This window comes from Delphinus delphis, chromosome 2 (assembly GCF_949987515.2).
Source record: "Delphinus delphis chromosome 2, mDelDel1.2, whole genome shotgun sequence".
NCBI classification, from domain to species: Eukaryota; Metazoa; Chordata; class Mammalia; order Artiodactyla; family Delphinidae; genus Delphinus; species Delphinus delphis.
This window is the reverse complement of record NC_082684.1, coordinates 105,589,528-105,617,524: the sequence shown is the minus strand read 5'-3', so window position 1 is coordinate 105,617,524 and position 27,997 is coordinate 105,589,528. Positions and strand designations below refer to the sequence as shown.

The following is a 27,997-nucleotide window of genomic DNA, read 5'->3' as shown; positions in this document are numbered from 1 at the left end:
AGGCCTCTAAGCAGAAGAAATACCATGTACAAAGGCAGGGAGGGCCGAGAAAAAATGGTGGGTTATGCAGTAGTTCAGCACTGTCATTGCTAGAAGGGAAAGTAGGAGGTGAAGATGAAAAAAAGAGCAGGCTGGATGGTGCAAGGCCTGTTTATCATGCTAAGAAACCTTTCCTTCTGTCATGAGAGACACTGAAGGATTTTAAGCGGGAGGTGATCTGATCAGATCTGTTTCAGAAAATCACTGTGGCAACAATGTGGGGTTTTAAAATTTTTCAAGTACGAATGTTTCTACGAGTACAAATGTTTTAACAAAGAAGTCACTTTAAAAAAAAAGTTCTGAGAATATTATACCAAGTGGTGAGACCAGCACACCCAATCTGTGAACAGGTCTCGCAGCCACGACCACAGATAGAACTCAGCAACAAAACTCTTATATGAAGGAAACGGAGAATAGAGTTGTTAGTCCTTCCTCCCACAAAAAGGGATTAAACTTTCAACATTTTCTCCTCCTCAAGTTTAACCCTAGAACTGCTTTAACAAATCTAACTCAAATGAAAATTACTAAAAAAAAAAAATTTTTTAAGTGACATCTGATCTGAAACACAACTATTAAACAGGAAAACAGTAACATCTGAATGGTTCATTTTCTATAAATAACACCAAAAAAAAAATCTCTAACACCACCTGGCAGATACTAAGTTAAATACTTTACATGTATTATTTCACTTGATCCTTGCAAAAACCCCATAAGGTAAGTAGTATTACTATTCTTATTTTACTGATATAAGAAAACTATGGGCTCCTCAAAGTAAAGTAACTTGTCCAAGATTACCCATCTAGTAAGTGGCTGAGCTCACACTTGAACCCAAGATGGTGTGATTCTAAAGTGCAAACTGAGGTGCTACATTCCAGCAATTTATTCAAAAATAATAAAAGCTACTACCCTCCTTAATACTAATAAAAGCTCAAGTTCTGGAGCTGGGCCTCCTGAAGCACCCTAAACCACAGTGCATGACCTCATTAACAACACTTACTCTACCAAGGACCAAGAGAGAGGCCTATAAAATATTAAACATTGAAGTTGACACAATTAGTGTGAAAAGTGCTTATATAAAAGTCTATCTTTAATATAATTGCATAATAATTCTTATAAATAGTCCTGATACAGCTTTCATATCTAGTGTATTTTGATAAAGCTTTGTTTTATTCATATTTTAAATCAATTTTCCAAAAAAAATCTACTCTGACAGCTAAATATCCATTTAGGAAACATTTCTAACGGCTCACTCTGTGCGACACTTATCAGTGGCATAAAATGCGCTAACTACCTGGAGATCACCCTCTGGGAACAGAGATGCTTAAACGACTAGCTACAATAGTAGATGATATTTGAACTAGGCTTTTAAGATAAATTGTATTTAGAAAGGTGAAAACGGGAAATAAAGACATTTCAAATAAAGGAGAACAGCATAAAAAAGAGGGCAAAAAGGCATGAAAACAAATGGCATATTTAGGGAATGACAAATCACTGTGGTAGAGGAGTAGGAGATGTACCTGGAACAATAGAATTTTAATCTGCAGGCAATGGGAACCACAAAAGTTTTTGAATAGAAGAGTAGCTTGGTCAGATCTGACACTTAGTATGGTAACTAGGACAACAGCACGGAAGATAGATTCAACAGAGCAATATTAGGCAACTACTTCAGGAATCCAGGTGAGAGATAATAAGGTCTCCAACTAGGGCAATGGCAGAAACAGAAAGAAAAATGATGAGTAATTTCAAAGGAAGAATTGACCCCATTTGACAATCTGTTAGATGGCTGGGAGTGGGGGTTAGAAGGGCACTGAGGAAGATGAGGTTTAACAGACAATTGGAAAAGAAAAGAAAAACAAAGTTAGCTCCTGACCTCACATTTTGCTACTGACTTTAAACATCAAGTGGATTAGAGATTTTAAAACATAAAAAAATGAAAGGAGGAAAAAAATATAAATGAATGGTTGTATAATCTTGAAATGAGAAAGGCCTTTCCAAACAAGACTGTGAGGCAGAAATCATTTTGAAAAGGGGGAAATAAACTGTCTACACAAAAGCAGTTGAACTTCTAGAAGGAAATTAAAAAAAAAAATTTTGAAAGATAAGCTGGAGGGAAAATTTGCAACCTATAACAAGGGGCTAATAATCTCTCATAATCTTCATTTTTTAAAATTTTTAAAATTTTTTGTCTGCACGGCATGCGGATCTCAGTTCCCCCACCAGGCATTGAACTTGTCCCCCACCCCTCCTGCACTGGAAGCGTGGAGTCCTAACCACTGAACCGCCAGGGAAGTGCCCTCTCCCATAATCTTTATTTTTTTTTAAAAAAAAATAAAGCTTTATTTATTTATTTATGGCAGCATTGGGTCTTCGTTGCTGTGCGTGGGCTTTCTCTAGTTGTGGCGAGCGGGGGCTACTCTTCGTTGCGGAGCGTGGGCTTCTCATTATGGTGGCTTCTCTTGTTGTGGAGCACGGGCTCTAGGCACGCAGGCTTCAGTATTTGTGGCACCTGGGCTCAGTAGTTGTGGCTCGCGGGCTTAGGTGCTCCGTGGCATGTGGGATCTTCCCGGACCAGGGCTCGAATCCATGTTGCCTGCATTGGCAGGCTGATTCTTAACCACTGCGCCACCAGGGAAGCCCTCCCATAATCTTTAGATGCATATATATATATTTTAATGCTTGAAATAAATGACAAATATTTTCCTAGGAAAATGCACTAGAAACACAAACAGGCAATTCACAGAAGAATATAAGTAGCCAGCAATTATGGGAAAAAATCTTAATCTCACTACTAATCAAAGGAATGCAAATTAAAGTAACAATAACACCATTTTCAGCTAGCAGATAAAAAAGGCAAAGATAAAAAAGAATGATAGTAACTTATTATTGTCCAGTACGTGGGGAAACTCAACGTTCTCACACTGTTCCACAAGAAAATCTGGCAACACGTACCATCTATAGGAAACTTGCAAGAACTTCAATAAAAGGAAAAAGGTTGTTTTGTTTTTAAAAGATGATTTGGTGACTTGTGGCATGGATGACTAAATAAAAGATTATGCCATTAAACAAGGCTGGGAACACAAGAAGCAAGCCAGAATGATAAGTTCATGCCTGAAATATGTTCAGCTTGAAAGGTCAATGATACATTTAGGTAGAGACATCCTACCGGTTGTTGGAAATACAAGTCTGAAAAACTCAGGAGAGAGACCAAGTTTGACCAGGGACCCAGATTTGAAAAGTGGCACCAGGACTTCCCTGGTGGCGCAGTGGTTAAGAATCCGCCTGCCAATGCAGGGGACATGGGTTCGATTCCTGGGCCAGGAAGATCCCACATGCCATGGAGCAACTAAGCCCAGGCACCACAACTACTGAGCCCGCCAGCCACCACAACTACTGAGCCCACCAGCCACAACTACTGAAGCCCGCATGCTCTAGAGCCCATGTGCCACAACTGTTGAGCCCGTGTGCTGCAACTACTGAAGCCCGCATGCCTAGAGCCCGTGCTCTGCAACAAGAGAAGCCATTGCAATGAGAAGCCTGCGCACCACAATGAAAAGTAGCCTCCCTCTTGCTGCAACTCGAGAAAGCCCATGCACAGCAACGAAGACCCAATGCAGCCAAAAAAAAAAAAAAGAGAGAAGAAATAGAAGCGGCACCACAGGAGTGGACGAGCTCCCTAGAGAAAGACTGTAGAGACAAATTTTAAAGTTCAAGGACTGTGCCTTGGAAAAACACCAACACTTAAGAGGCGAATATTACAGAGAAAGAACAGTTACTATGGTAAAAAGAGAACTATGAGAGAATCACGTGATGGTAAGCAAGGAAGAAAAAAATTTCAGGAAGCTGGGAGAGGTCACCCATTTCAAATGCTGCAGAGAGATGGGTGGCAAAGAGAAAAGGATATGGCAAATAAGGAAGAAGGTCATCTGGGATCCCAATAGGGGGGAGTCTCAGTGGAGTGATGAGGCAGGAGGATCAGATTACTATAACTAGAGAAGTCACTAGAAGTAGGGAACTAGAGACAGAAAATGTAGAGTTCTTCTTCAAGAAATCTAAGAAGGGAAGAAGAGAAATTGGGGGGATAAAGAAAGGGTTAGTCTGAAGTGGCGGTATGTCTCTGTCTCTTTTTTTAAATAACTGAAGAATAGGCACATATTTGCGCCCTGCAAGAAAAGAATAAGGAAGAGGGACTAAAGACACAAGAAATAAAGGAATAAAAAAGAAGGTTCTGAAGAACACAATGGGCAGTTATCTATGAGAAGGAACATACCCACTTCTTCCTTGAGAAAGAGGGAAGGAAATAAGAATGAGCAAGAATGACGTACCTAACTAGCCTCTCTTGAGCTTCAGTTTCCTGTCTGTAAAACAGGATTAGGAACAGCACCTACTCTCATAAGATTGTTGGGAAGACTGAGATAACGTATAGAAGCACTAGTAGGCTCTAAATAATGGTAGCAACGTGTTTGTGTACGCGTGGGGGACAGCTAGATCCCAGAAATAAACGTACTTCTAGAGCCTGACACCCAGTAACTTGCGTAATACCTATCTACTTTGTCTTATTGATATCATTTGTCAAAGAGAGCATATACTTGACCCTACCCATTCCACCACTCAGCAAGACAAAAAATGACTATTCAGAGAACTCTAGTGTGATAAGCCTTAAAACAAGCCCAGACCAAGAGCATATGGAGAAAAGAATCAGGGTGGGAATCTGAATTAGGTGTCTGTGAAACCAGCTGAACAAGTCCTGCAGACCACACGACTTCAGTGGTTTCCCGGCTCTGTGCAATACAGAAGGGGAACATACCAATGCCGGAACTGACTACTCCAAACCACTGAGATTCAGTTCCTCCAGGAGCAGCTCCGCTGGCACCACACCCAGTTTGCAGAGCAAACGCCGCCCCCACCCCCACCCCCGCCGAATGTCAGCATTACTTACTGCTAAAAACCTCCCAAGTTGGGCCATCTTTCCTTGTAAATAGGATTTTACTAAGTCGCTAACACATTTGAGTACCATCTAGGCACTGGAAACAGCCTAGTAATTTCAATACAGTGCGGCAAAAACAAGTCTTGAGAAAAAAGACTTTATTATTCAATAAAGCATTCCTCACCATATGAAGAGGGAGGGGAATGAGAACTGGTTTCCCAGAGAAAATGACATTTATGCCTTGAAGGACGTGTGTGTGTGTGTGTGTGTGTGTGCACGCGCGCGCACGCGCGCGCATGGGGGAGAACATGTCAAGCTAAAGGAAGAGAATGTACAGACCTTTTGAAGGATTTCAAACAGGAAAGAAATGATTAGATCTGATTTAAAAGATCACTCCAAGCACAACGGATTAGGAGGGGGGACTATTAAGGGGTGCAGAGCTACTAAAGAAAGTACAGCAGTAACCCAGGCAAGAAATGACAAACGCTAGTCTTCCAAGCCATACAAGCAAAATGAGAAATCCTGATAGTATCTGTTTTAAAAGAAACTTCTGAGTATGAATTAAACCAATCTGAACAGCTATAGGAATTGTGAGAAACAGAAGGGATTTCTTTTTCTTCGTCTTAAGTTAACTTAGTTAACCTCTGTGTTTCTTGATACCTAAAACAGACCTGTCCCTGAACAAATCATTTCACTCTGCTGAACTGGACAAGGTATGTCAAGTTTACTTGCCAATATTAAATGTCTAATTGTTATCATATTTCAAAAGGGTCCCTCGTCTTATTAGAGTGGTAGAAACTAGACTATGGTGATGGTTGCACCACTTGGTAAATTTACTAAAAATTGTTGACTTATACACTGAAAATCAGAGAATTTTATGGTATGTAAATGGTACCTCAATGAAATTTAAAAAGAAAAAAAAGAAGTCCCTGAGTGAATAGGATTAACTTACTTCCAGACCAAGTATTCAGAAGCAAAGCCTAGTGAAACATTACTGTGTTCAACCTATACACCCACCCACCTCTACTTTACCATAAATCATGAAGCATGAAACACCTTTTAACACTAAATGGAAAAAAAAAAGACTTCAAAGTGAGCTCAAGTCTCAGCGTAGTCACTGCTGGTTGTGGGCAGCTCTTGAGGAAAAAAAAAAACAGGTGAGAGTCCTCTACTAGGTGGAAGACAGGCACATATTTCTTTGCAAAAAAACCACTTCTCTGAGTCACTGCCTACTGCAGCAGCTGTCAGAGCCCAGGGGAACAAGGAGAGGCTGTAGAGCGAAAACATGCCAAAAAGTTAATTTTCAGATGTAGTCGTTAGTGAGAACGTATCAGGAGGCGGGTTAACTGTTGAGTATGAACCTCACTAAGGACATATAGCCCTTGCCCTCCAAGCCTCAGTCAATTAGGGAAGAGAAAAAAATAAAGCACTTACAATTTATTGTGAAAAGCTATACTAAAGATACGTGGGCGGGGGAGGGGGGACGATAGAGACACAAGAGAGGAGCATCTAACTCAGACCTGGGGTAAGGGTGGGTGTCCAAGTAAGCTTCTTGGAGGAGGAGCTGCCTGAATTTTTCTTAGATCGGCAATATATTGATACAGGTCAAAAATTTTTAAGTATAAAAAGATACCCAGTTAAAAGGAAGAAAATCTCATGAAGTGAATAGACAAGAGTGTCGTATGCTGCATAGATTAAGTAAAATAAGTACTGAAAATTTTCCAATGGGCATAGCAATTAGGTCACTGGTGACCTGAGCAAGAGAAATTTCAGTGGGAGAAAGGAGGGCACACGAATCGCATCCATGTGAGTTAAGATTTTAAAAGTGTATATAAGAAATAAAGACAAGTTTTCCTTGAAGGAAAAAAGAAGGGACAATAATCCTAGACAGGGTCTAGGATTGAGGGAGTATATCTGGAATGGGTGAGGATGTTTATGTGCGAAAGAGAAAGAACTGGCAGAAAACAGTTCAAGTTATAGTTAAGAAAATAATACTGGACAAGAACCCTAGGAAACAAGGAGGGGTAGGATCCAGACCACAGAGAGAAGACTGAGTCTTAAGAAGAAAAATTGTTCTCCCGTTGCTACAGGGAAGGAGGTCAACATTGCATGGTAAACGAGATAAATTTGTTAGGGCCAGAAAAATGGAGGGAGTTTGTAGAGAAAATTGAGGTCATCAAGTTGTGATATGGGAAGCTAGGGATGGAGATGCCTACTAAGAATAAAGGTTGATAAAACTTTTGATCAGCCCCACCCATCTCTGACAATTCAAATGTTACTTCCAAAAGGCACCTCCTCCATGAACTCTTCCATAATCTACCACTGGAAATAATCTCTTCTTCCTCCAAATTTCCTCTAGACTTTCTTTTTTTAATTTATTTATTTATTTATTTTTTTGCGGTACACGAGCCTCTCACTGTTGTGGCCTGTCCCGTTGTGGAGCACAGGCTCCAGACGCACAGGCTCAGCGGCCATGGCACACGGGCTTAGTTGCTCCGCGGCATGTGGGATCCTCCCGGACCGGGGCACAAAGCCGTGTCCCCTGCATCGGCAGGCGGACTCTCAACCACTGCACCACCAGGGAAGCCCCTAGACTTTCTTTTTAATGGTTTTGTTTTTAGCTGCGTTGCGTCTTCGTTGCTGCACATGGGCTTTCTCTAGTTGCAGCAAGGCGGGGCTACTCTTCATTGCAGCACATGGGCTCAGTAGTCGTGGGCTCTAGAGCGCAGGCTCAGTAGTTGTGGCGCATGGGCTTAGGTGCTCCGCGGCATGTGGAATCTTCCCGGACCAGGAATCGAACCCGTGACCCCTGAACTGGCAGGCCAATTCTTAACCACTGTGCCACCACGGAAGTCCCTCCTCTAGAGTTTCTTACAGCACTTTGTATCTCTTTACCTCTTAATGTTACTTAAGGACATAAGGGTGGAATCCTTTTCTGATTTCTATTTGAAGCATGGTGCTCAATAAATAACTGCTGAATGACACAAACCATCCTTTCTCTCTTGCTTGAGGACCACAGTCCTGGTCTCAATTACAGCCAAATAATAAAAGAAAAAGAAATTACCCTAAATTCTCATCACCACCAATACTGAAGTTCTCTTAACCACCACAGCCCCCACATTCCACACAACTTTTCACGAATTCAGCAGAAAAATATTCCTGAGCATCTACTTTGTGAAAAGCACTGTGGAAGGAGCTGCTGTTGGACACCAACAAGTAGAAAAAGACGGTCTCACTAAAGAGACTGTCTAAAGGAGCACAAAAAAGTAAGACAAACATACATACAGTTATGCTGTCCCTTCTCTGCCATATAATTTCAGACTATACTGCAAAACTCAGCCATAAAATAATCTCTCCCTTAGATAAATTTTAACACATTAACTGCTTGCATCATTTCCTTGGCAATCTATATTGCCTTGTGACATTAGTTAGATCTTTCATCCTTCGATGGTGAGTAACTTTTCAAATGGTTATACCCTGACTGTCCAATTAATCCATAAGTCCCCTAAGGGCAGGATTGGGTTATACTTTCACATCTTCTCCAGTTCTACCAGAGGGTCCTGAACAATGGAGGAGCTCAGAAAATTTTTACCTGTTTTATTATATTGGAGGTGTTTTTCCTGACTTTTTTAGCCGTGTCAGAAAAAAAAAAAGAGCAATGGAATATTATCAAGTCATTCAAAATAAAAATACCTTTTAATAACAGGAAATGAAAATAAAAACTATTTTAAGTAACTTGAGAAAGCACTTAGGTTAGAACATAATCTTCCATTAACCATTATACAGTCTATGCTTGAAAATCTGCAACATGGGTTTTCTCAAAGCAAGTTTTTGGGGAATTTTTTTGGAAACCTCTTATTGCTATAAAGTTCTTCCTCATATTAAGCAGATTTCCATTGCCTAGTTCTGTTCCTCTGGTACCACATATGATAAATTGAACCCCTTTACCATTTTTCAGGAATTTTAAAATAATATCGGCAAAATATTAACAGTTGAATAAATTCCTATACTGGATGAGAGGTTGATCTTCTGAGATTCTATGATTCTATATTCTCTCTAAATTTTTAAAATTTTTATTTATTTATTTATTTTTATTTATTTTATTTTGCGTTGGGTTTTCGTTGCTGCGCACGGGCTTTCTCTCTTGCGGTGAGTGGGGGCTACTCTTCTTTGCTGCGTGGAGGCTTCTCTTTGTGGTAGCTTCTCTTGTTGCGGAGCATGGGCTCTAGGAGCACAGGCTTCAGTAGTTGTGTTACTCGGGCTCAGCAGTTGTGGCTCGCGGGCTAAGTAGTTGTGGCTTGTGGGCTCTAGAGCGCAGACTCAGTACTTGTGGTGCACAGGCTTAGTTGCTCCGCGGCACGTGGGATCTTCCCGGACCAGGGATCAAACCCATGTCCCCTGCATTGGCAGGTGGGTTCTTAACCACTGTGCCACCAGGGAAGTCTCAATATATTCTAAATCTTGTTTCCATATTAAATGATCTGTTCAATAATTCCTCATACCTCATAATCTCTAGACCCTTTTTAATCCTGGACATGCTCATCCAACATGCTCTAGTCCTGGAGCAACAACCAAGTCTCAACTAGTGGACCAACACCCACTGCCTGGAGTGGCTCCTCAGGTAAGGATTCTGATCTATCAGCAGTGCCTGCCATGGGTGTGAAGGAAGCCCACCACATATCTATCATCCCTGCTCTAGACTAGCAAGGTCCCTCTTAAAGTATGGCCTCCAGAACTGAAAACCAACTTCAGGTAGCCTCTCATCAGTACAGAGGACAATGGAACCATCGTTTCCTTTGCTGCATATACCACATTTCTATTAGTGAGTTAATAAACATCTCAGTTTTGTTTCATTTTGTTTTTTTTCCCCACTAATCCTGTCCCTACTAATGCTACTTCTCTCTCTATCCTGTATTTAGACACTCCATTTTTTGAACCTCAATGCAGGATGACACATTTCTCACTATTAAATATCATCATTAGATTCAAGGTATTTTGAAAGCAAAATCTTTCATGCAGTGTATTAACCATCCCAGCAACACAACTGAAGATTTGATCAACATACCACTGATGCATGCATAAGTCCCAACACAAACGTTTTACTTGTAACATGACCTACTGAGCTTTCTTTGAATTAAGGATCTAGCAGCTCGGGCTTCCCTGGTGGCGCAGTGGTTGAGAGTCCGCCTGCCGATGCAGGGGACACGGGTTCGTGCCCTGGTCCGCGAAGATCCCACATGCCGCGGAGCGGCTGGGCCCGTGAACCCAGCCCGTGGCTGCTAAGCCTGCGCGTCCGGAGCCTGTGCTCCGCAACGGGAGAGGCCACAGCAGTGAGAGGTCTGCGTACCACAAAAAAAAAAAAGTTCTAGCAGCTCCTTTTTCTGAGCTAAAATGTATGTAACATAAATTCACCATTTTTAACATATTTAAAGTAAGCAATTCAGTGGGTTTTAGTATATTCACAATGTTGTGCAACCACCATGACTATCTAATTCCAGAAAATTGTCACCACCCAAAAAGGAATCCTTTGCCCATTAAGCAGTCACTCACCATTTAGCAGCTCTTTTTGAATATGATTTACTCATCTGGCTACAAATCTTAATTACATTACAGTCTAGTCCACATTTATCCAATCTGTCTGCAAAAGTATCACAAGACATACTTTCAAATGCCTTAATGAAATCTAGACATTACTCCGTTTCTCTGATTCACCAATCTGGTGAGTCTGTCCAAAAGGCAATGATGTTACTGTGACAGGGCCTTTCTCAGGGAGTCCTGGTTGACTCTTAAGCACCCCTTCTTTTCTCTCCATAAGCCATCTATTTGACAAAATACATGCTACAGAATTTTGCCAGAAACTAGTTCACTAGACTAGAATTTGTGGTATCTTCTCCTTTTTAATAACTAGTACATTTTCAATCCCCCATTTTAAAAAAAACACACTCTTGTTCTTCACAATGTCTTAAAGATCACTGGCGAAGTTCAGCAATTACACCTACCCAATTAATACAATAATGGCTTTAATTTAAGCTCTATCAACCAAGAACATGAGAACTCAATGGAGAAAGGAAAGAAACTACAGATAAAACATAAAACAGTTAATTTAAGAACTGACCATGAACAGGTCTCAAATTCTTAGCTGAAACAGTCCCACAGATCCAATATTCTGAGAGAGCTCCCGAACAAGTATACCCTGGAACACTAGTCCTAAGAAAGACGACCTGTGAGGAAAGAGTCTGATAGTAAACTAGGTTGGAGGAATATTGTTTACACTATCCTCTCCCTTGGAGATTCAGAATTTACAGCCCATGACAGTCTAAACAGTCCACCAGCTAAATAATCTGTTTACCTTGGTTTAATCCAGTATTTCTGAAACATATTTGACCACCAAAAGCTTTCCTCCTTAATGAGAGGAAATTAATAGAATATGCCTCAAAAGTGATTAAGAATCCACCTGCCAATGCAGGGGACATGGGTTTGAGCCCTGGTCTGGGAAGATCCCACATGCCACGGAGCAACTAACAACTAAGCCCATGCGCCACAACTACTAAGCCTGCACCCTAGAGCCTGCGAGCCACAACTACTGAAGCCCGTGCGCCTAGAGCCCATACTCCACAACAAAAGAAGCCATGCAATGAGAAGCCTGCGCAACGCAAGGAAGAGTAGCCCCTGTTCACTGCAACTAGAGAAAGCCCGTGTGCAGCAATGAAGACCCAATGCAGCCAAAAATAAATAAATAAATAAATTTATTTAAAAAAAAATAGTGATACAGAAGTCAGCTACACAGTTTTCAAAAGTTCTTCAAAACTATACTCTCCTTTAACACAAAGAATAAATTGTTAGTTTGACAAGTCTATTCATCTCTTCACAGTATATATGTCAAAGTTGTTCATCCAAAACCTGTTTTCTCAATGCCAACTTCATTACACTATTAATCTTTTAAACATAATACAACTTGCTTGAAAGCACTCTGGGGACTTCCTTGGTGGTCCAGTGGGTAAGACTCTATACTCCCAATGCAGGGGGCCTAGGTTGGATCCCTGGTCAGGGAACTAGATCCCGCATGCATGCCGCAACTGACTCTGCATGCTGCAACTAAGAAGCCCGCATGCCGCAACTAAGAAGCCCGCATGCCGCAACTAAAAAAAAAAAGAGAGATCCTGCATGCCTCAACAGAGATCCCGCGTGGTGCCACAGCTAAGGCCCAGGGCAGCCAAAAGGAAGGGAAGGAAGGGAAGGAAGGGAAGGAAGGAAAGGAAGGGAAGGAAGGAAAGGAAGGAAAAGAAGGAAAGGAAGGGAAGGAAGGGAAGGAAGGGAAGGAAGGGAAAGAAGGGAGGGAAGGAGGGAGGGAGGAAGGAAGGAAGGAAGGGAGGAAGGGAGGAGGAAAGAACTCTGGAAACTTCTAGCTAATTTTTCTAAAAGGATATTTAAGCCATATGTTTCAAAAAATCTCAGAAGTTGAAGCTGCCTTGTTCTGAAAATAAAAAATTAAAAATTAAATCTCAGTTCATAGACCAGAGAGTTTGGCAAATTCCAGAGCACATTTCATAAGAGAGCCATTGCTGGTGCTCAATATTTAAGATACTATCCAAACACCAACTAGAGAAAAAAAAATAAAGCAGGAGCTCTACCTCACTCTTCACACCAAAATAAATTCCAAATGGATCAAAGGGTCAAATGTTAAAGTTCTTTATATCCTAAAAATACTAGAAGAAAGCCTGGGGGAATGTTTTTGTATAATCTCAGTATAGGACTCTCTAAAAATGATACAAAGCCCAAAAGCTAAAAATAAAAGGAATAGAGACATAGATGTAGAGAACGGACATGCGGACATAGGTAGGTAAGGGGAGGGTGGGATGAATTGGGAGATTAGGTTTGACATAAATACACTACCATGTGTAAAATAGATAGCTAGTGAGAACCTGCTGTATAGCACAGGGAGCTCAGCTTGGTGCCCTGTGACAACCTAGATAGGTGGGATGGGAGGGAGGTCCGAGAGAGGGGATATAGGTATACATATAGCTGATTCACTTCATCGTACAGCAGAAACTAACACAACATTGTAAAGCAATTATACTCCAATAAAATAAATAAATAAATAAAAATAAAAGATTTAGTAAAATCAGATGTTTTAAAATTCTAAATTATTTTAAACACCTTAAAATCAAAAGTTAAAAGACAAGCTAGAATAATTATTTACTACACATAAATCCAAAGGATCAATCTCCTCAGTATAAAAAGAGCTCTTACATCAGTAAGACCAATAACACAACAGGGAATGAGCAAAGGATTCTGCCAAAACAGCTGACAGAAAAGGAAATACAAATAGCTTTTAAACATATGTAAAGATGCTTGGCTTCACTCAGAGTAAGATAATCTGAAAATGAAACTACAATTAAAATACCATCTTCACCTATGAAATTCATAAATATGACAAAAAAACTTATGATACTCTAGGTCAGTGAAATCATAGGGAAAGCAGCCCTCTCATGTATCATTGATGTACATATAAACTGGTACAACCTCCAAAGAGAGCAAACTGACAATATTTATCAAAACTAAATGTAGATATTCCCATTAACTTAGAAATTCTACTTTTAGAAATTTAACCTAAAATACTCACAAGTGCAAGATGGCACACATACAAAGTTGCTAACTACAACACTACTAATAAGAGAAGAAGCTGGGGTGGGGGGGAAACGTCCACTGATGGGTTAAACCCATACACTGAAAAATTATGCAACTGTGAAAGAAAAAAAATGAAGCGCTATAACATATTCATGTGGAACATGTTACAAGATGCAAAGCAGAATGTACAGTGCTATCATTTCTATAAGAGGAAACAAAAGGTATTTGTATTTAGATGCACAGACTCTGGAAGGATATACAATCATAACAGTGGTTCCATCTGGGAAGATCTGGGTGCCTGGGAAACAGGACTAGGGAGACTTTTTTCTTTTTTCTTTTTTTTTACTGAATATCCTAGCAGAGCCTCTGAATTAAGTGTCATATATCCATATATTACCTATTTTTAAATGATTAAGAGAAAGTTTTAAAAGTTGAGACCAAATCTACCTAAAACACATTTTTGTGGGTAATTCTCAAGTTTTTAAAGGAAAACTCCCAAAGTCAAGCCACTGTCTAGCACTACCTCTTCAAACTAGCAATGATTAAAAAGCACTCTCCAAAGTAATGACATAGTAATATGTCTTCAGGGCAGAAAAACATTTTGTTGTAATAGTCATGTAAGTGGTAAGTAACTTTTGTCTCCTTTTAGCTGTTTTAAAGATCATCTGAGATGTATGTTATTTGTAATAAAATGATCTGCTATACCACAAGACTTTTTCTATTAAAAAAAATTTTTTTTCAGCCACGCCTTTCAACTTGCGGGATCTTAGTTCCCTGACCAGGGATTGAGCCCAAACCCTCGGCAGTGAAAGCTTGGGGTCCTAACAACTGGACCACCAAGGAATTCCCTTAAATTTTATTTTTATATCATTTTTCTATTTTTAATGATCATAGGTATTTTTCCTTTTCAATTTTTCCTTTTCTAATTTTGCCCCATTCCCTCTTTTTACACTTCAGTTCCTCTGCTTCAATTTTAAAGGAAGACTAATTAATCCTATTGAAGAAAATATCCTTAGTTTTTTATGTTGCTGATTAATGACTCCTAGCAACCGGCTGATACTTTCTACCTTATGGATAAATACCTATCACAACAATAGTATTTCCTTCTACTACAAAAGTCTCCCAATTTTTCTTAAAGCCAGAGTTCTCTCAGTCCGCAGACATCTGCCCCAACAGAAGCCAAGCCCTGGGCTGGCAGCTGCCTCTCCAATGCTCCTTCTGCTTTTTGTTATGATTTCCAATGAGTCAACAGGAAGGTATTCAGAATAAGGAAGAAATAAAGGCCTTGAGGCAGGCCTTTCCTCCACCCACAACACCAAAAAATACAATTCTTGCCAAACAATCCAAGGCAATTTCCAATGCCACTCCTGTCTGCATGAGGTCACTACTGAAAAAACAAGCAATTGGGAAGAAGGAATGCCTTTCTAAACTGAATCAAAAATAGGTGCTAGAAAGAAGAAAACCAACCAGGCACTCTCTAGTCTCCCCAGAGTCACTGTATGTAACCATATAACCTCTACTGCATCAATTTCCAACTCCAAGAGACCTCTTAGTGAGCAGGAGTTAGGTCAAAAAAGTTAAATATACACATTTATCGCAGACCAGTTATGTTTCTAGACACCTATAAAAATCACTTAGATTTTATGTTTACTGTATTTCTTGTAAGCATTCATGCCCAAATTTTTCATCAATCAGTTAACTGTTACTTATTTATGTCTATCACTATCTTTAGCTCTGCAATGAATAAGAAAAAGTGTAAGACAGAGTCCAACAACTTGTTAGACACAAAAATACATGAGACATGGGACTTCCCTGGTGGCACTCCAGGCAAGTGGTTGGGACTCCGCACTCCCAATGCAGGGGGCCCAGGATTGATCCCTGGCCAGGGAACTAGATCCCACATGCATGCCACAACTAAGAGTTTGCATGCCGCAACTAAAGGAGTCCGCGTGCCGCAACTAAGACCCAGTGCAACCAAATAAATTATAAATAAATATTTTTTTTAAAATACATGAGACAAATCAGAGAACTGTCCTCATATAGGCAGACTGGCAGGTAAAAGAGACTGCAATTAGAAGCAGGAAACAGCTCACATTCCCTCACCCACTTGACAGCTAGGCAATTGTTTAATGTCTGGGAACTAGGTGACTTAACTTTGGACTTAAATGCTGTCCCTTTAGTGCCTGTAGAGGTTGACAGCAGTAGTGACGGTGTCACACAGACCTGGGCTTGAATTCCACAGTTACATGACCTTGAAACACGTGATACTAACTCATTTTTTTCCTTCTTTAAAATAAAAATAATGCCTATCTCACCATAATGTTGTATGTAAAGTACATCATCGTTCTATTTAATTACTGGTAGATACTGTTGTTGTAGTTATTATTTTTAGAAGCACAAGTAGTACTGCAGTGACAGACTGATCCAGGGAAGAGCAAAGGCTTTGGAGTCTTTGCCAAGCCTGAAATCTGGATCTATCACTTAAGAGATGGACGAGTCAACCTCTCTGAGCTTTGCTTTCTTTTCTGTTAAATGTAGATAAGAATAAGCACCTCATGGGACTTCAAGAATAGCTAATTAGACAATGCATATGAAGTGCTTAGCACAGTGCCCAGCACATGATAAGTGCTCAATAAATGGTACTGATGATGATGATGATGATGATGAAGGAGGAGAGAGGGGAAGGACACTGACCTTGGGTCAGACAGGTAATATTGTATATCATGATGTCCTTGCAAATCGCAGGGTTGGTTTTTGGTTTTGGGGGTTTTATTTTGTTTTGCTTCCTCTTAGCTGGTGTAAAGGTATTTGAAGTATTGAGGTTTATATAATAAAATACCTTATTGAAAAATAATTCTTCCCAATGTACAATTATATGGAAGAAAATTTTTAAACATTCAAACTTAAGCAAGTAGACTTTCTCTTCAACATAAACCATTAACCAGATCTTTCATTTATATGTTTAAGATTTTTTGATTCACACACTGTCAAAGCACAGGGATCAATGAGATTACCAGAAGCTCTGTCAGAAGAAAAATCAAACAGCAGTCCTGATTTGATCAGGTAGGCAATGGGACCTCTGCATTCATGTGGCACTTCACTCAGCTTGCTCAAAGATATGGTCTCTAGGCAACCAAGTCCCAAATTAAACAAACAACACCAGTCATATGAATCACTTCCGGATGGTCTCACTTTGCCTACTAGCACTTTTTTACATAAATACTTCCTGTGAAAGGGTTTATTTAGCAGCCACAATTGGAAACAACCCTGAGTCCATCAAATACCACATGGCTTAAAAATGTTCAAAACAGGTCCTGCTACCAAAAGGTATCCCCATTGCTAAACTGTGAAACTGAAGGAATTATACAGAAATCAGAGACAGATCATCACGCAAAGCCAGAAAAATCACATTCCTAGAACAATGCCAACTTAGGCCCTCAAATATATTTTTACTGTTTTTTCAATTAGGAACATCAAAATATATAAACAATTGTTGCTTTGACATTTAAGACTAGAAGAAATATATGCTAGATTAGGTCAAACTGATGGTCCACTTAGCCCACCCAGACTTTCCTAACCTTGACTGGTGGACAATCCAGTTAACACAGATTTCCTATGGTGACATCCACTCCAAGACTTAATGAAAATAAGGGGAATTGGTAAAGTAAACAACTCTCTTGGCTACAAGCTCCTTTTTTCCACCTGAAAAGGGTCCTGTATGTGTCACACTATTCTTCATGAGCTAATCAGAGACCATTTGATCTATTAACAAGAATAGAGAGGGAAAAGGAGTTAATAGTCCAAAATAAAAATTGCAATAAGACAAAGCAACTACCATTAACAGAACCAAAGAGGAAAATCAAGTTAGTCAAACAGAAGATATATATGTAGGACACATATCTAGAAAGCTGACTTAAACAAAATGAAGATCAGCCATAAAACACTGTGCAGATCTAACCTACCAACAGGCACCCCCAAGACAGAACTACTGAATTAGAACCAATTATTAAAGATATAACAACTTCCTAGAGCTAAAGTAAACAAACAAAAAAGATATGTCAAAAAATAAAATAAAAATAAATAAAAGTCAAGCAGTATTAATAATCCCTTAAAAAAAAAGATATAAATCAAGAAGAGTCTCCACAGTACAGGCTAAATTACTAAGCCGGTATCAACTCTAATATGTAACATGGGGAAACTTTTAGAAATAAGAATTTTTACAAGTTTCAAACTGTGAAAAAGTATTTTAAAAATGTTACTTTTCATGGAAGTAAAAATCAAGCTAGTTTCAGATGTTGTTTCTCATTAATAAGTACAAGAAAATGAAGTCACACATTTCTTCAAGAAAAATGAAGAGAATTCCCCAGTGGGCCAGTGCTTAGGACTCTAAGCTTTAAGAGTGCTTTAGGGCTTCCCTGGTGGCGCAGTGGTTGAGTCCGCCTGCCAATGCAGGGGACACGGGTTCGTGCCCCGGTCCGGGAGGATCCCACATGCCGTGGAGCGGCTGGGCCCATGGGCCATGGCCGCTGGGCCTGTGCGTTCGGAGCCTGTGCTCCGCAATGGGAGAGGCCACAGCAGTGAGAGGCCCACGTACCACAAAAAAAAAAAAAAAAAAAAGAGTGCTTTAAGTGCTTTCATTGCCGTGGGCCCAGGTTCAATCCCTGGTCCGGGAACTAAGATCCCACAGGCTTCATGGTACAGCACTCCCTACCCCCCCCACCCAAAAAGAAATACAGTTCACAATAAAAGAATAAAAAGTCTAGAAACAGAACTTTATGTAATTTAATATTTAACATCCTAGATGTCAGTTGCTAATAGGTAGTAAAAGATTATTTTTAAGTAATATCAGAATAATTTAGAAACACCATGAAATTTAAAGACTTAGACGCTTAAAAAATTAAATAACTATATCATAGGAAAGTTAACAGAATATAAAACTTCAAATTTTAGCAAGGCCTTACAGAAATTAAACTATCTAGATAGAAGAAATTACAAAGAGAAAGATTAACACTTAAACTGCATAAAATTTAAAACTTCCATACAGTGAAAGAATAAAATGGAAAATCAAGAGAAAATGTTTGTAGCAATACCACAGGTTGACACCCATATTATAAGAGAGCTCACAAAAGTCAACATCATGACCCTAGAAGACAGACAAACGTCATCAACAACTTGCATAAAATAAAGATGGTAAAGAAATATATGGGAAAATGTTTACTCTTTCCAGAAATCAAAGCAATACAACTTTTGGAATAAGCCTAAATAAATTATGGACATTATGTATCCATTGAAAATAGTAATTAAGATGACAATACAGCAATTTAAAAATCTAAATTCATGATAATCATTATCTAAAAATTATATACTAAGTTTTTCCTTTTTCTTAATCTATTCCTTTTTTATTATAAAATTCATGATTATTGTAAAAAGCATTTAAAATATACAGAAAAGCATTAAGTAAAAAGGAAAAGTCTTCTCATACCTTCCAATCCCTAGAGGTATCCTCTGTTTCTGGTGTTTCCTTTCAGACAACAGCTTAAGTATGAAGTGAAAAAACTAAGAGCTACCAACATTTAGAATCTTGAAAATGCCCAGAAAATTCCCCAGAAAAGTTTATGAATGCCTCTTCATCTTCATATTAAATCTGCTTTTGCCCCAAGGACCAGGATAAAGAATACATTTATCGAGTGCCTACTGTATTTCAGACACTGTGCCAGGCACTTAACCCTCTCAGCAACTCCCTAAAATGCACAGTATCTCCATTCTGTAAAGTACAAGCTTAGGCTCTACTCCCTAAGGTTAAGTAACTTGCAAAACCAGAATCAGAACTTGCAGCTGCCAAAACTGAAATTGAGACACAGATGTAGAGAACAAGCGTATGGACACCAAGGGGGGAAAGCAGGAGAGGGTGGTGGTGGTGGTGTGATTAATTGGGAGATTGTGATTGACATGTATACAATGATGTGTATAAAATGGATGACTATAAGAACCTGCTGTATAAAAAAATAAAATTCAAAAATTTTAAAAAAACGAGATTTTCATCTATGTCACCATTTTAAGAGTTAAGAATAAATCCCACCCCATACTTCTCCTTGATAATCATAAATACATGAATGCACCTAGCTTGTAGTCCCAAAGTACCATTAAAAAGCTACGTTTTTTGTGGCCCCTTAATCATACTGGGTCTCATGAAGCGATTAGTTTTCTCATCTACAAAAGGAAAGCTTGGGTCAATCTAAAAATGATTCTCCTCAATCTCTTAGTGATATTCCTTCATTATTTGAGAATTCTAGAAGCTGGTGGGCAAGCTTCTAGTTAAACGTCTTTAATTTCTCTTTTCATGATCACAGTGTGCCAACCTAGATATATCCAGATGTTACTGGAATTCTGATTCCACTTAGAGGAGAGGAGATCTGATGAGCCCATCCTGGAAAATGTTCGATGCCAACAACAAAGACATACGCACAAAAGAGAATTTGTTCTCAAGAGCTGATTTCTTTCCAAGATACTTTTTCAATTCCCCTAAATTACAGAAGGTAAAGTGCCTCTACTTAGTGTTAAGCTCTTGTTAACATCACATGGTTTTTGACAGTCTCCAGCCAGCCACAGGCTTCACTTTCCACCCCTTGTGGGGGGAGGGGTGTGCCCTGCCCTGTGAGCTGGGGTATGGACACTGAGCAGGAGGAAGGTGGCCCATGACAGGCTCAAAAGGACATACCAGCAAGCCTCTGAAAGAAGGAATCCTAAATTAAACTCGGGGAGTGCTAGAATTAACCTTCCTCCTGTGACCTTTAACCTAACTCAATTTTCTCCCATTTCTAGTACTACTCATACATTCTCCTCCTCTGCAGACTGCCCTCTTCTGCCCTGCCTGTTATGTTCTCTTCTTGGTTCTTTTCACCTGAACCTTCTAATCTTTCTTTTCTTTCTTTCTTTCTTTATTTACTTATTTATTTATTTTTGGCTGTGTTGGTTCTTTGTTGCTGCTCCTGGGCTTTCTCTAGTTGCAGCAAGCAGGGGCTACTCTTCGTTGCAGTGCGCAGGCCTCTCATTGCAGTGACTTCTCTTGTTGGGGAGCACGGGCTCTAGGTGCGCGGGCTTCAGTAGTTGTGGCTTGCGGGCTCTAGAGTGCAGGCTCAGTAGTTGTGGCGCATGGGCTCAGTTGCTCCACAGCATGTGGGATCTTCCCAGACCAGGGCTCAAACCCGTGTCCCCTGCATTGGCAGGAGGATTCTTAACCACCAGGGCAGTCCCTGATCTTTCTATTACTTCTTCCTGTCCAAGACCTGAGCACCTACCATATCTCACATATTTAAACCTCACCTCTTTCAACTGAGTGAAAATGCTATTTACCTCTACTATACAACTGCTCTTTAGCCAAAACAAATGTAAAGTCCAATCAGAACAGGCAAAAGGATAAAACTAAACCCACATTTAAGCATAAATACATAATTTAAGATGTCTTGCTTTATAAAGTCCTTGGTCTGCTCTGCAGCCCTTAGCATAAAACCCTGAATCCTTAGATGATACTTCATTAGACCAATAACTTAACTTCCATATTTAAACTACTCTCCAAACAATATAGAAAAGCAGAATCTCTATATTTTCTATTTCGCAAGCATTCCCGAAGTGCATACTTTTATAGAATCACTCCTAAATTTTCCCGCTTAACCTCTTAGGGAAACACAAATTCACAACACATTCTCATTTCTCTACATACACTCTTACTTATACTCCCTGTCTGCACACATTTATATGCTCTCCCTCTCTACACACTCTCCTCTCTTCCCACAAAAGAGCTGTTACAGGTACAGGAGAAAATGGAGTGCCCTAGGATACACAATGGGGCCACTGTGCTATAAGGTGGAGCTTTTAGTGGGAGGAGTAGCAGTATTATAAATAGAACTAAAGAGGGGAACTTTTTCTCCCTTGGATCTCTTCGATCTTTCTTCCTGGCCTTGGAGTGGGTGTAAATTCCAGACCTTGGGACTCCTCCAACTTGGGAGGGGTGGAGGTTATGAAGGAAACAGGATGGGGCCAATCCAAAAAGGCAAAATGGACTTGTGCTAGAGGGTAAAGAGGGGCCTCAGAAGCACACAAGGTACAACCCAGCTCACCAGGGTAGAAGACACAACTGGGAGCTGAAGTCGCAGCTAATAAGGAAGAGCATGTGATTTGTCTGCGGTGCACCTTGAACACTTTTTAGGGGTGGCAACAGCCACATCAGGTGGCCAGGAGGGACCCCGGTCTTCTTTTTTCAGTATGACATTCCCAGGCTTCTTTTCCTAGCCCTCTCTAGTTGTAAAGTCTAAATAGGTGCTTCCAAAGTTGATTTTCTAATCAAAGCTTTAAACAAAAACAAAAAAAAAAATCACTGCATCCAGATTTTATATGATTGCCTCCATAAAATAAACCAGGCACATTTCCTTGATGCGAGGCCAAAGTGCAGATTGTACTAGGACAATATGCCGCTATTATGCTCTCCCTTATAACCAAAAGTATGGAAAATAAAGACTATCACAAATGTCTCACTGCCTTAGTCACTTCCTAAGTATGCAGAAGCACCCAACGAAAAAACGTCCCAGGGGATCATGGTCCCTGGATGGATTTTAAAGGAAATGGGATATTCTTCTATTCTGGGGAAAAAAACACCTGACAGAAAAGAATATGCTCTGGAGTAGATGGAAATGAAGTGCTCTTGTAGTACAGCGCTTGAAGAAGGAAATGTGATAAAGGACATCATCCTATTCAGGCTATCATAACCTAGCATAAGGTAGAGTTCTAAAATGTTTTCAATCTCATTTCTCTACTCGGGGGGTCCATCAGAACCGCTAGAAGCATTTAAAATATACAGGTATCTGGACCTTCCAGCCTAGATCTACTGAACCAGAATCTCTGTGGTAAGGCTCAGATAGCCTTTTTTTTTTTTTAAAGTTCCCCAGATGATTCTAATGTACACACCTGGTTAAAAACCATCGTATAAAATGATGAAAACTATTCTTCAATCAAGAAAACTACAAGTAGACTGTGGACACTCAGGCCTCAGTTTCCTCACTGAAATGAGATGGCTGAACTAGATTAGTAGTGGAACTGGGGAATTCCCTGGTGGTCCACTGGTTAGGACTCTGTGCTTTCACTGCCGAGGGCATGGGCTTGATCTCTGGTCATGGAACTAAGATCCCACAAGCCGTGTGGAGTGGCCAAATTAAAAATAATCATAATCATAATCATAATAGTGAAACTGAATTAGTGGTAGCAAGGGGATGTTAGCCAAGATACCCTCTTTAAAAAAGGGAATTTTACTGCGGAAACCCAATATTAAAAGCAGAAAAGCTTTTGACAGGGGGAGGAAGCCCTTTTCTCTCACCCCTAGGTCACCCCAACAAAGACACCAAGACTCCACAGAGCCCAAGATGGTCTCTCATACTAGCTACAGCTTTCAAATTGTTTACCTTCCAAAACTAGATCTAGTCCATAATTTAAGTAGCAGAGGACTTAATATTTTTGTTCACGGGATCCTTACAAACTTTGTATGAGAAACATCCCCCTTTCTACTAACACATTCACCTCCTTCGGTCTAACCTTCCATTTAGAAAAACAAGTGTTATTACCATTCTCTCCACCTAAATCATCACTAATCTCCTCACAACCCTCTCCCAATCTAATGGAAGGGCTTTAAGCTCAGAAAAGAAGCCCGGATTCAAGAAGATGCACCAAATGCATGTTAGTGGTATCCCCAGGAATGCAAAGGAGAATGGGACCAGGGAGGTGCACAAAGGGGACTCCAACTGTGTCTTTTAAGAGAAAAGGGAAAAAATCTGAAGGGTTAACATTTGCTAGTTTTGGAATACATGGATGTTTATTGTATTGTTCTCTGGACTTTCCTGTAGCGTTTAAGATTTTCAAAACTAAAAAGACAAAACAAGACAAAAAACACTCTTGATTACTAGCACCATTTGAAACATCCTTGATTTTCATTAGACTTTAACCACAAAATCTCTCATTATCCCTTGCTGGCCTTTTCCACCAAAGCTCACTCATAGGGGGCTTCCCTGGTGGTGCAGTGGTTGAAAGTCCACCTGCCGATGTAGGGGACATGGGTTCATGCCCTGGTCCGGGAGGATCCCACATGCCTCGGAGCGGCTGGGCCCGTGGGCCATGGCCGCTGGGCCTGTGCATCGGAGCCTGTGCTCCGCAACGGGAGAGGCCACAACAGTGAGAGGCCCGCGTACCGCAAAAAAAAAAAAAAAAAAGCTCACTTATAGGATACGTGATCTGTAATTACATCTATCTACCCTGGGACTTTGCAAAAAAACACAAGCACCAGAACAAAAGAAATGAACTACTGATAGCAAATCAACACTCTAAGAATAAGACCACAAGGTCTTCGAGCATCTGAAAAAAGAAAACAGCAGTTGTACATTTACTTCACAAAGAATGCAGAGGACGCTGCCTTTGGTAAACAGACTTTGAATATTGCCAAATGCATGGACCCATACCCAGAGCACTACCAAGCGGAGAATGGACCCAATTCATATATAAATCAAAACCAGTGAATAACTGGTGAAACATTAAGGCCAAAAACTTCAAACCTTAAAATTGCTTTTCTTCCCTATAGCTGGTTGTACCCAAAACATGCACCATAAGCATAAAACTGAACAACACAAATCTGGAAATTTTTCAGTATATGTAGGTGCCCATCAGACTGTTTCATGATAAACTGCCATCAAGGCTACTTGCTCCCATGAAAAAAATATCCTACCTGTACTTACTTATTCCTTCAAACTACCTGCCTCTCACAGTCACACCTACAACATACTCAGAGATCTTTATCTTTGTTCACACCAGATCAGCTCCCTTCTCCCAATCTTCTCTCCAGCCAACCTTTACCTCTTTGCTTCTTCCAAATGACAAAGGTACTCATAAGCCACATTCTGACGTCTCCTTTCATCCATCTCCTCTGCAGTAAGTCTCTCATTATCCAGGACCGCTAAAACATGAAAGAAAGAATGTAAGCGCAAGAATCTGTACCCTTCCTGAGAGATAAAAGAATGCCATAGCATCAAATTCCTGCTAGTCACCTAGAGAGTCAGGGTAACATGTGGACAGCCAGCGGTACTATCAATACAATGACTTTCCTAAGACAGGAACCATGGGGTTTCAACTATATTCATCCTAATCTTTGTTTAAAAGTACAATATTATGAACATGTACTAAATTTCAGTGTGACTTGAAAAATACTGACTTGAGATTCTGGTCCAAATTTGTGCTGGTCTATCTGCCAAACTCTCTCTAAATCCAGAGCTGTTCATGGTCTTTTTTTCCCCACTCTTTTATGAATCACTAAAGCCAGCAGTCATTGAGAACTAAGTGGCAGTAATTGTACTATGCATTTTACATGCATTCTTTCATGGAAGTCCCACAACAATCCTGTGATTATCACTCCTGTTTTACAAATGAGGAAACTGAGGCTGGTTGACCATACCCCACAGCTAATAAATAAATGATGGGGCCTGGATTCAAATCCAGGCAGTCTGTCTCAAGAGCCTATAAGATTAACTTCAAAGCAATCTGCTTCCTTTAATGGGCACCCAGGATATGGAATAAATTCCTAACTCCTGCGGTTGGCATTCAATGCCTTTCCCAATTTAGCCCCAACTACTTTTGGTAACTCTTCTCCCTCTCCCTCCTCCCCCTCCCACCACTGTGCACTCCACACCACTCAGTTCCCAACACACACAGTGCTCTTCTACTCTTCAGTACCTTAGTTCCTGCTCTTCTCTCCACGTCCTGTCTCTTGCCCCACCCTACCCTGTCAAACTACACAGCATCCTTCAAGGCTCTGATCAAAGGTCCTATCTGTGTTCCTACTGCCTTCCCCAAGCCCCTCCTTCTCACCCACATTACTGTTTAAGCCTAGTTAGTTCACACGGCATCTTTATTTCTATCCCTCCTTATTATCATTAGATAATACACCTGCCCGCCTCTCTGATTAAAACGTTCTTTGAAAGCGGGACCTGCTCTTACTAATCTTTAATGTCACAAACGTGACACAATACCTCGCATGTAACTGCTGAGTGAAATTATCCTAAAACATAACATCATTCGCAAGAATATAAAATAAAACGGAAAACCTCAAGACTCTCAAGGACTCTCCTTTGGCCAGTGGTAACTATCCCGCCTGCAGTTCAGTGATGTCCCAGGACAGGGACAGAAAATGAGGTTCGGAAAATGAGGAAGTCAGACGTTTGGGTTTTTTTTTTTTTTTTTTTTTTTCACTTTTGAGATCCTGACGAGGGAACTAAGCCCGAGAAAGCTGAAGTGACTTGTCCAGGGCCGCACCTCTCAGCTAGCCTAGGGCCGGGGAGGTCTGGACCCTGGGTCTACCTCGCAGGCAGCACTCGGGCAGCACCTTCCCAGGAAGCCCGAGCAGAGCCCGCGTCTCGGGTCTCCGGTCCCCGGGACACGCCCTGCACCGTCCTCCTGCCACCTCACCCTAGGCCGTCTCCCCAATCTCGGTCGAGCTGGGAGTCGGGAGGCGCTGGGTGAGGCCCTCCAGCCGCCGCGCCCGGGACAAGGCGGGGAGGCCGCCTGGGTCCTCCCCGCCGCCTCGGAGACCGAGAGGGCGAGGGCTGCGGGCCTCGCCGCCCGCCACCTCGCCGCACCGGCTCTTCCGGGTCCGCGCGGCCCACAGCAGCCCTGCCCCACCCGCCCGGCGAGCCCCCGGGAAAACGGCGCCTCAGAGGCAGCGAGCCCGCCCCGAGACCCCAGTGCCGCGGAGCCCACACTCACAGCCATAGTGTGGCCGAGCCACACCCAGTCCGTCAACCTCGTCCGCTGCAGACATGGCGGCCGAGCCCGGGTCTCTGCTCAGGAAGCCGCAGAACCTTGGAAGCGCAGGCGGCGGCGGCTGCAGCCCCTGCAGACTGCTCGAGCTGCCCCGGTCCCTGTGGCCCCGCCCCGCGCCGCAGGCCCCACCCTCAGACCCCACCCCAGCGGCCCCGCCCTGCCGCGCCGACCGCAGCGGACGGAAGGAGGCGGGGCCTGGGCCTCCTGACCACGCCCCTAGCCCCGCCCTGCGCCCGGAACGCCCTCAGGAGGCGGAAGAAGGAAGGCGGAGCCTGCCCGTCAGTTGTACTCGCTGTCAGCGCCGCCCGACGGCAAGACCCGCCCCGGTCCTGGATACTTGCCCTAGCCGGCGGCCGTCCCATTCGCACCTCTTCGCAAAGACCGCCAGTGTCCGTAGCTTGGAGTAAAAAACGTGGGCACTTTACCTTCCCCTGCCTGCCTAGCCAAACTCTTCTGCACCAAAGGGCTCAAGGAAGGCCTCTTTTGAAGTGGCCCAGTGTGTTCTTGCGGGCACATGCAGGACCCAAACTCCCGTAAGGGGCCGCACAGCCTGGCAATCTGGACGCAGCCTTCTCCCGGATTCGCCAGCAGTCGCCAGAGTTGAACTGCTTAACCCCGCTAGCATTTGAGAAGTGGATATGCTAAAGCAGGAGAATTGTGTTTGTCCAAACTTCCTTCCCTTAGATTCCTTGCCACTATTCTTTGCAAGTTCTTCTTTTTAGAGGACTCTTTGCCCCTTTTAGGGATGCGTCTTCCCCTTGCAACTTGTGGCCTGCCCTTAACATATTGGTACTCAATGGAATTCCGTCCTCAGCCGTCTTCCGTTTTTTCTTTGCCCACTCTTTCTGAATAACTTTATCCACGCTCACCTTAAACTGCTGAAGAGCCCTAAATATATATCTCAGACCAGACTTTCTAGAAGCCCCAACTCATTATTTTCAGCCGTGTAATGGACATTTTAAACCTGTGAATCCCGCAGACACTTTAAAGTTAACGTGTCGAACACTGACCCTGTTCCCGTTATTATCCTATTAATAGTGCTCAGTTCCTCACGCCCTACATGCAATTGGTATTATTACTGAAGTGTCTAGCTTTTGTGTCTGTCTCCACTGTGATTACATCATCTCCGTTCTCTCTCTGCCAAACAACTCCCTGCAGTCACCCGCGTGTTCTTTCTAAAGTGCAAATACGGTCGTGTTCTTCCTTTTCAAAGTCTTTTCCTAATATTTCCTTCAGGATATGGTCCAAATTCCTTACCATGCCAAATAAGCCACTTCACAACCTGACTCCAGGCTGTTTGCTCTAGCAATTTTCAGTTTATCCATTCTTCCTTCAAAATAGTAAAGTGAAATACTTGAAAACCTGTAAAAACAAAACACCCCCATTAAAAAATGGTCAAAGATTTGTTACAAATTCAGAAATTAGTTCTTTCTTAAGCTTTTAAGTTTAGCTTGCAAATTTTATTATTCTATTTATAAGTCTAGCATATTTTACCAATCACTTTGCAGAAACTTAGAATAATTTTTGGTCCCATTCACAAACTTAGTTAATTCAACA

The 27,997-nt window shown here is 41.4% G+C and overlaps 1 protein-coding gene across 1 annotated transcript in view; it reads right to left on the bottom strand.

The window, feature by feature from the left end:
• IQGAP1 (IQ motif containing GTPase activating protein 1) overlaps positions 1-26,526 on the bottom strand; it is a 99,921-nt gene extending 73,395 nt beyond the window's left edge. The window contains exons 1-2 of the mRNA XM_060005376.1: positions 26,384-26,526; positions 24,482-24,581 (exon numbers count right to left, since the gene is read on the bottom strand). Of these exons, the coding sequence (XP_059861359.1) occupies positions 24,482-24,581; positions 26,384-26,438 (155 nt within the window). The 5' untranslated portion in view covers positions 26,439-26,526. The remainder of the gene's footprint in view (positions 1-24,481; positions 24,582-26,383) is intronic.
• Between the last annotated feature and the right edge of the window lie 1,471 nt (positions 26,527-27,997).